Source organism: Cydia splendana, chromosome 10 (genome assembly GCF_910591565.1).
Source record: "Cydia splendana chromosome 10, ilCydSple1.2, whole genome shotgun sequence".
Taxonomy (NCBI): domain Eukaryota; kingdom Metazoa; phylum Arthropoda; class Insecta; order Lepidoptera; family Tortricidae; genus Cydia; species Cydia splendana.
This window is the reverse complement of record NC_085969.1, coordinates 13,262,797-13,272,543: the sequence shown is the minus strand read 5'-3', so window position 1 is coordinate 13,272,543 and position 9,747 is coordinate 13,262,797. Positions and strand designations below refer to the sequence as shown.

The following is a 9,747-nucleotide window of genomic DNA, read 5'->3' as shown; positions in this document are numbered from 1 at the left end:
CCGCAAAAAGCATTTTTTTTCCATTAATAACAACATTTTAAGATATTCAGAGCTAAACCTAATTTTATTCTGAAAATTCCAAAAAATCGCAAAAGTTCCAATCAAGCCGACTCATAATTTATGAAACCACTTTTAAAAATAAGTTTTATTCAAGTTTATCATTCCCAAGTTCGCGCCGTACCTAAGAATGGACCCTGAGCAGTAGTACTCACTCCCCAGTGGCTTATTGCTCACTTTATATGCATGAGGCAATATCCCGTAGTGGTATACCTTGGTCCGGTGCCGCCTTAATTAATTTTCCATAAACTCCATATGTAAATACGTAATTATGTTTACGGCCAGTAAAATAGTCGTTTAGTACATTGTAAGTTACAAACCAGGTCTAAAATACTAAGATGCCGCCGGTTTTATATTGTTTAATCGGCAACACAAGTAACCGTACATTCCTAAACCTCTTTACATTGTGTTAAGGTCTTCGATTGGGCACTACTTCGTATTTACGTTTAAGGTCTTATGTACATACATGTCGCGTGCTGGTTAGCGCCGTTCGCTAATTAAATTATTATAATGTATTGTCTGGTGACCGAGCCAGCTCGCTATATGGACAGATGCAGCGAAGGAACGGAAAATTATATAGACGAAGCTCTTAGTAATGTACCTACATTTTTAACTTAAAAAACGGTTTACATGACTGGTGGTCGTATCGTCATAACTATGATGATGATGATGACTCAAAGGACTATTCCAACAATTTTTGTTCTCCGTGCTTAAGAAGATCAAGCTGTTAAAATAGTCCAAAACAGACGGGCTATAAGAGCTTGACCACGTTCTGTGCCAACTAGTGCTGAAGAAGTGTCGAGATCATTCACTATAGTTCGTTTTTTTAGCGTTAGAAAAAAGGTAAGCCATCTTGACATGTCTTTTAACTGAAAAACGCTTTATTTTAATCAGTAAAACTATTACTAATGTAAGCAGAAGAATATAAATGATCGTATTAGATTCATAATTGTTACATATTTGCCGTGACTTATTTTTAAAACGTGTTTTTCAATTAAGACACATTAGATTGTTTACCTTTTTTCTAATGCTAAAAAAACTAATAGAGCTGGACGGATCTTTACACAAACATACTTACGTGACCCGGAAACGACACCACAGGCACGTAAAGCGCCTTATCAGGATGAAGGATGTAGAAAGAACAACGATAGGTAATTAAACCACAAAATAAGTAAATTTATAATTTTATTGGCATTTCTTTTATATCAAAATAAAGATATTACAAAAAACAATAAATATTCTGCATACATAGCGAAGTAAAACCAAAAAAATTAAAAAGAAAATATGCCTTTTCAGCGAGTAGATGCATATAAATAAAGTAAGGCACATCTCTTTATCACAGAACATAGCCGCTACTAAAACTATTGTATTCTATAAAAGTATTAGTACAAAAGTTTCTACATTTCGATCGTCAAAAGCAAAATAGAGTTTGTGCACGAGCTTAGACGATTTTTTGACTAAAAAAGCGAGAGGGTGTGATCGTCGCTGTAAAGGGAAGCGGGGATTCCATACAAGTCCTCGAAGCTCATGCGCAGACTATAGGATTCTACTTGTAAACACTTAGATACATGCACCCTTATCACATTCGTACAATTTACAATTATACACAATAAATAAATAATGTCGTCGTATCTGCCAAATGCGCCATATCGATTTGAGTGAATTGAACTGTAAGAATCTTGTCTTAAATACGACAAAAGCGACAACGGAACGCGATCTAGCGATAGGTAACGACAATATGGCAAACATCTACCACCTAGGACCTACCACAGGAACGAAAAATCGAAATTTCGTTATACCTCTCCTATCTATTCTTATTCTTCTTATCTGTTCTTGGCTCCGATAGAAAGATGAATAAACGAGTGCCCGAAGTAAGTAGTTCGAGGTAGAGCCTCTGTGATCAGTTAAATAAAATTTTCGTCAAGCACATTTATTTGGTAAACCCGACAACGTTATTTAATTCGCTTTGTTTTAAAAATATTAGTAATAGGTATTAAAGGGACTTATATACATACGCCCTTTAGTAAAATTATGTAAAGGAGTTTTTTTAATCTATTGCCTTAGGTAGCTTATTTATTTTAACGATATAAGTAAATAATTTAGGGCATCTTTTTATATACCTACTAGCTAAACATACTCACATAAAAAGAGCCAAATCCAAGTCGAATATCATAAATAAAACTTAATATACATTTCGCGAGTGATTAATTCAAATATTATTTTTCAACAGGAGTAGGTTTTTTCGTTAATACTATACCAACTGGATCTACTCAAGAAGAAAGGAATAAACATTACAACGAGTATACAGAAGGCCAATCTAAAAAAACAAAACATACCAAATCCACAATTCAAACTGAGATTCCGAGCCCAAATTATTAAATGCTCTTTTCAAACTTTTTAAACTTACATTCATCCCTAAATTTCATTGAAATCACCATAAGACAATATATCAGTCTATAGAACACACGTGTACCTATTTATATTGCTTATGAAAAATATTGCATACAAATACTTTGATTCGCATTAAAGAGGAAATCATAAAACCGGTAAAAACAATCCAGCTAATCATTTTCTTCAACTGACAAAATAAATTATGTCACAAGTATTTGAAACACATAAGTAGGTTTTTAAAACAGAATTTTATTATATGTATCTCGTAGCTGGCGTATCTACATTATTAACTGTGTTTCAATACTTAAATCTCTCGAATTAATCAACTTGTTTTAGACAGTTTAAGTTAACTTAGTAAGTATTTTATATAATTACCTACTTTATAAGTTATTATAACGTTAGACTCTGTCACATAGAACACAGCCGGTTTACGGAAAACTTGTGAAATATTAAGGAAATATGATCTAGGTATTGTTTTAAATCTGAAACAACAAAATTAAAATCCAAGCGCTCAAACAGTAATTTTACAACAGTTTCATACGACAAGGTTTAACAATTCGAGTAGGTATTTACTACAAAATATCGCGTAGGTAGGTACTGTTAACGATTAGCTAGAACATATTTTATTGGCTACGTTGACTCCTCCAGGCACTTTTAGTGCAATAGTTTTATTTATATAGTGTAATCGTAATATCTGTTTATCATTTAATATTGGAGTATCGATATAGGTATACACGACTTGAAATTTCAGCGGTTAACCGCTACAATGTACCCTCTGCTCAATTTGAAATACCTCTACTTCGCATGTAATTGATTACATGGTTCAACGGTATTAGATTAAATATTATTAGCGTGTTATAAAAATCCATACGATTCGATAGTCAATAAACTAATAATATTATTACCGTTTGAGTAATTCAGTGGTATATTTGACAATTTACAAGGCATAGTCTGCTCAACTGAGAGAGAAGAACTGTTTGCCGGGCATCTTCTGCCGCTGTTTCTTGAGGAACTCCCGTGCTTGCTTGTCGCCCTGCCGCGATTCGAGCGCCTTTATCGCGTCCCCATCTGCAACAAAACGTATAAAAAGATTTTAGTTTACTACCGACGTTGGTGACAGGTGACATATATACAAAGCAAATACAAAGTATCGACTACCGCAGGCTAAGGGACAAAATGGCGAAAATGAGTTATGAATGCAGTTATACTGTGATTTTTTTGTATCTAATGGTATATTTAATGTCTCGATAACTTGAAAAATGTCCCTAAGCAACCTACGAAAAAAATTAGCTTGAACTCAATTTTCCAACGCGTTATGCAAATTATGAAAAATTGTTTTGGCGTACCTAATTCACAACTTCGTGTAGGTATGATACACCCTTTTGCATCAGAAATTCTTTTCAACCATCGCAATTTTTTGTCAGTTACGCACATTTGCAGTAGATTATAAATTTGATATTTACTTTTACTTTTCGGAAGGAAAACATCCGAACCGGACTAATCCCAAGGCCATGCTACGAACGTACCTTCCGAGGCCCTTGGGTTATTAGGATGCAACTGAGAATGTGACGAGGTCTTCCTCATCAAGACAGCCCATATTTAAACACCCACTAAGCCTGGGGCCTGGGGGCCAATTTTTTAATTCGTGCGGCTTTCTTCAATATATCTCCACTACTAGGCATTTAAATTGTGGTAGCAGGTAAAGTCGGTCAATAACACTAGATTCCCAAATTTTATAGCTCGTCTTTTAAAAATATCAATTCTCCGTTTTCAACAGATTTTCGGTGACGAAATCGAGCGCTCTAAATTCAAAAATCGGCCCCCGTTGTCGTATAGTTAAAAAGAAAGTAATAGTGACCTATGGCACTGGGCCTCGTGAGCGGCAAGTGCTGTTGCTGCAGACTGGAGATGGGCGCGGCGGTGTCGGGCACGTCGCCGAAGCTGAGGTAGGCCTCGCCCACGAACGCGTTGGACATGCTGAACATGTCCTTGTCTTTGATCACGAAGTGCAGCAGCCCGTCGCGCACGCGCCGCTGCTCGTGGCTCAGGGGGCTGGAAATAGTTATTTGTTTTACAAGGGGGCAAAGTTGTTGTTTAACCGCTCGTGCTAATATTGATACCCGAGCAAGCGAAAGATTCCAAAATTGAACCACGAGCGTAGCGAGTGGTTAGAAAAATGGAATGGCACGTTGCGAGGGTTTCAAAGCACGATGGTTAAACAAAATTTGCCCCCGAGTGAAACACAAGATTTTTCACCCCACCAACCCGAAGCAAATATTAAATGTAAAATATCAAACAAAAGCAAATTCAAATGAATGTTATTAAATATTTTTCATCCAGAAGCATCATTTAAAAGTCAATTCTTTTTATCATCTGTGTTTGTTTGTCATAAATAAATGTAATAATTCTATTGCTTTCCGAGCTGGTGTGGTGAAAATATATATGCAGTGGCTATACAAACTGGTAAAGTTGACGAAATATAAAGTGAGCCGATTTCTCGAACAAGATCGACTCACTGTATATTTCGTCAACTTTACATCTAAGTACACTGTTACAATTATTCGAAGACCTTCACACTAGGCCAGGGGATGGTAAACCGCGGCTCTTTGTTCATACAGGTGGACTCTCTATGGCTCTTATTCTGCTCAAAGTTTTACTGGCCTCTGTACTACTGTACGTCTCCCGTTTGTTTTTTTAACACGTTGTGGATTGAAGGTTGATATTTAATGTTATCCGGTTCGAAGGACCCATTTGATAGTTTCTGACCTTCGTCGTAAATTTAAGTTAGACACTTGTCGGTGTAGCTCTCTCCCTTTGACTCTATCCAGGGCCGCCTCCTTGATTTCCTTATACGACATTTCCTTTCGGACCTTATTCATACTAATTAAAGTAGGTACCTAAATTCACCGTTACAAATGATTATAAAAAACTATTAAATAGGGTATACATATTTTTTAAGGAACCCAGGTACTTATGTTTAATAGGTATATTAACAGCAACACTCCTAACTGAACATCGGGGATCTTATCTTTGCAACAAGTTTTACCTATAGTCGAATGGTTAACAATTTGAACGATTATTACAAAGCTACAGATGTTTACAAAGATACATATTTGTATGCAGAGATGCTAAGCTCATAGTTTTGCTGCCTGTACAGTCACTTGCAATAGTATGTTACTTTTCGAAGGCCTCAAAAATATGTGACACGCTCTTATGGCTCTACAAATAAAATCGTGTCAGATAATTTTGCGGCCTTTGTTGTGCAACATATTATTGCAGGTGACTGTACGTAGTTGATGATGTTGCGGTTTTCTCACACTTTAACATAAATAATTGGGTGCTTTCCTCTACTTTAAATAAATTATTTCACACCGTGCACGAAATAAAGCACCAGACCATTATTAGAAAAACATAGATAGCAGTTATTTTTAAACACAATTTCTATTTAATAAATCGGATGGAAGTATAAAAAGTAGGTGAGTTGACTGTGACGTCACTACACACGTTTTCATATAAATTCCATATTAGCAAATCGTTTTGTCAGTTCTAAAAAAGAAACTGATTTGACTAGTAGGATAGTAGCCAATTTTTTAAATAACTGTCTACCTAATAACACTTTTACTGAATGCCTTTGTTTCGTGGTCAGATACTAACATGAGGAACATTTCGTCGTACAGCGGGAAGAGATTCTTGTTATGCGTCTGGGTCTTGGGCTTCATCACGTTGGCGAACGAGTCCTCCGGCAGCAGCCACACGCGCACGTACGAGTCACACAGACCTGCGATATAAAACGTACATTAGATAACTAAGAAATAAGTATCCGAGATTATTAACGCCCTCTGTTAACTAGCGCTTAAACTACAGAACATGTAAGGAATTTTATTGGAGTGTGCGGTCCCACGGTACCTATACGTAATATATATCAATACGAATACACTAAGTGTGAACACAAGTCACTGGTACCGCCATCTGTCACTTCCCAGTGGATATTTGTGCGCAGAGCGTGACGGAGAAACTAAAAGCGACGACGAGCCACGAAAACCAGCAAATGTGTCAGTATAACCGGACATAATTTCATTGAAATAGGATTTTTAGGTCATAGTAAGCGATTTGTCACTATAAGCGAAGTCATCTTATCCGAATTTGTCACAAATAATTTTATATGAAAACCAAACTTCGCACAGTAATTACGTCATAGTAAGCGGTTGGTCAGTATGAGCGGAGTCATAATAAACGGATTCTAGATGGTGTGATAGGCTTACCTAAACTTAGATGGTGATTAGATCAATTTTATCCTAAGTACTCAGAATATACTCATTACTCACCATTAGAATCTGTCGCCACCAAATTCCTGGCGTTCAAAATTTCTAACTTCAAATTGTCTTCAATGAACTGCGCTCTGACGGTGAGTATTCCCATCTTTGGTTCATTAATAGCTTGTTGCTCCTGCCATCTCTCCAAGTGGTACTGATGTATCAGTTCTCTAGTCTCCATACCGTGAAGTTTCAGTAGGTATTCTACGCGTTTCAATGTCTCCGATGAGTAAATATCTTTGTGGTCTTGACGGAAAGATCGGATCATTATTTTGAGGCATTCGTGGAGATTGGAGAAAAAGCTGGGTGGTCTTCGTTTCTGAAATATTTAGAGCTGTTATTAGAAACTAATAATTACTATGTTTAAGAAATAAATATTAATTGTTTTCTAGGGAGACAAGACAAAGTTAATAAAACTGGTTAATTGAGTAGGCAGGTAGTCTTCTCTGTTGGATACAACATATTTATGTTAAATACTTTTTAAAACAAATTTTGTTAATATAAAATGTTATATAGTTGTTACCAATATTTTAATATCTGCTCAAATTATATTAAGTTTAATTTAAAATACAATTAATAAAAGCATATACAATACCTATTCCATCACCGAATTGGAAGCAATCGTGCAATTACTTTTATTAAAAATATAGTATCGTGACTCCATGCGAAATAGGTAAATAGACATGCAATGTAACATTAATGAATCCTTAAAAATAACAAATACGATACATAAATAGGAATCGTATTTCTTTAATAACTAGGTATTGTCACGTCATAAAAGCTTGCCGGGAATGTAAAACACATTCGCTATAAAAACTATCGCAAATGTTTCCAACATTGAGAGGATAGAATATGCTATTCACAGTATACAATGGAAACATTCATAGAAACAATCACAAACGATAGTAACCCAAATTAAGTTAGGCTATGGTTGTTCAGACGGGGCGAGGAACATTACAAGCTTACATTTGTATAAAGCTGCGAATTCACTAGGGAACAAATATCCAAAGACTTGAATTGAACCGGCATTATTTAGACGGTGCGACAGCTCGCATGCGAGTTTCATTACATTGCGTTTATTGATCGGTCGGCTGAATTGATGTAACCTCAATGGTCCGCATTGTAACTAAAATCGTATACGAGTTCGCGTGCCGTCTAAATGAGCCCTTAATCAAAATAGCGTACATTTTGGTAGAGATGTTTTGCAACGTCAAGCGAACTTACATTACATGTGACTTCGCTTGACCCAGTGCGTCGTGATCTATAGTCTGAGAATCGCACACCTGAGGGCCTAGCCAAGAGACAATCATTGATAGAAAACGCCCATCAACTTAAGTAAGCAAATAATGTATGGGAATATTCACGTGACTTGTCGTACCATCTGTCATCCAGATACACTTTTTCCTTTCATTTGGCGTTTGTCAATGTACAAATTGTAATCTTGGCTACGCTTTTCGATACCGGTGCCGACAATACAACCGCCGTCCGCTAAACATTTGTTCTCTTGTGGATTCGAAGCCTAGATCTATACATTCAACACAAGTAACATAATATAAGGTACATGAACAAGGTGCTTTCTATGAACTATGTTTACCGCATCTAAATTGGCAGCAGCCGATTTGGTCAGGCGCCTCGGGTCGATATACCGAGTTATCTTTGCTTTTCGGTGCTATATCAAAACATAAAATAATTTAGAATAACAATTTACACGTATAAATAAAATATAAACACTCTCAAACTGGGTGCACTGTCAAATATTGCAATAGCGTGTGGTAATATGCAATATTTACCCGGAAAAGGAGGTAGTTGCTATTGGGAGATACTTTGTTTTTGTCGAAATACCTACGCCTAAGCAAGCGGATACGGGTGGCGAGTTTCCCTTTCTACAATACAAAATTATAGTTTAGTTAGTGTAAGGAATGATAGAAATATTAATTACAACCAGGATCTGGTGAAAGAAGAATAATTTAATCGTTTTTAACAGTTACCAGAAAACGTTTCACTTAAATTACTGAACATTAAATTACCCATATAATGCCGTAAATGTTTTCAAGCCGCAGGTCAACTATCAGAAAAAATATATTGAGAAATAAGTACCTATCAAGTTTTTCACCAGATCCTTCAATAACATTAAAATTAGTAAAAAGATAAAAATGATAAACGATAAGTTAATAGTATATTACAATTAGCAGTATTATATAAAATAAATTATATATTTATAATGTCATACCTCTAAGTTGGCCTGTATCAACTCGTAGAGGACCTCTCCGAGTTGCTCCCACACGATGTCGAGGGTCCTCGAGAAGTTGTCGTTGTTGAGCTGCTGGTAGAGGGTGTCGAGGTTGGCCTCGAGGTAGCGCATGACGCGGTCCATGCTCGAGCAGTCCTGGTGCAGCAGTTCCGCGCCCTCCATTAGGAACCGGGTGATGGATGGCATCATCTGGAAATTACTAAGTATTTTTGAAGTGAAAATTTCTTTAGCGGCGCTGTCCACTTTTTGTGATGGGGAAAAAATGTTAAACTCGCGACAGCGTAAGACGTAGACGTAGTAGCAACCACCCGGCGATTCCCTTTGAAGTGCCCGCCAGTCATCGTCTATCATCGCCGATAGTGTAGAGGAGCCATAAGACGCTTCGTAAGACGGACACGTGACCTGATCGAAAAACTGTTACAATGTCATTGAGTTTTCACTTCTGCCATTGTTTTTTTTTTTTGTAATTTCGATATAAATTTGACTTTCTGTAAAGCAAAATGAAATAATTGAAATAGTTTGATTTAATTAAATAAAAGGGAGTTTCATTCATGTTTTCTATAACACTTTAAACTCTCGCGTTTTGTACACATATTTAATTGCACAAACGGGTCTACCGCGATATAATTTCATTGTTTTTACCTTTAATTCCGACGTTTCAGCTGAGTTGCACCAGCTGTGGTCACGGAAAGACTCTTCCCGTCGGGTCTTTCCGTGACCACAGCTGGTGCAACT

General features: G+C 36.6%; 2 protein-coding genes across 10 annotated transcripts in view; one reads left to right on the top strand and one right to left on the bottom strand.

The window, feature by feature from the left end:
• Positions 1–1,298: 1,298 nt before the first annotated feature.
• The window catches only part of LOC134794321 (protein unc-13 homolog 4B), a 76,805-nt gene continuing 68,356 nt past the window's right edge, over positions 1,299–9,747 (bottom strand). For 6 of the 9 annotated variants that reach the window (XM_063766092.1, XM_063766097.1, XM_063766098.1 and 3 more), the window contains 7 exons: positions 8,992–9,201; positions 8,552–8,644; positions 8,356–8,430; positions 6,774–7,080; positions 6,103–6,226; positions 4,307–4,500; positions 1,299–3,516 (listed from right to left, as the gene is read on the bottom strand). In XM_063766092.1, the coding sequence (XP_063622162.1) occupies positions 3,404–3,516; positions 4,307–4,500; positions 6,103–6,226; positions 6,774–7,080; positions 8,356–8,430; positions 8,552–8,644; positions 8,992–9,201 (1,116 nt within the window). In that variant the 3' untranslated portion in view covers positions 1,299–3,403. The remainder of the gene's footprint in view (positions 3,517–4,306; positions 4,501–6,102; positions 6,227–6,773; positions 7,081–8,355; positions 8,431–8,551; positions 8,645–8,991; positions 9,202–9,747) is intronic. The other 3 variants (XM_063766094.1, XM_063766095.1, XM_063766096.1) reach the window with 3 other exon arrangements.
• The window catches only part of LOC134794343 (ATP synthase subunit s, mitochondrial), a 242,433-nt gene continuing 237,672 nt past the window's right edge, over positions 4,987–9,747 (top strand). The window contains exon 1 of the mRNA XM_063766135.1: positions 4,987–4,990. The gene's annotated coding sequence lies outside the window, so the exon portion shown is untranslated. The remainder of the gene's footprint in view (positions 4,991–9,747) is intronic.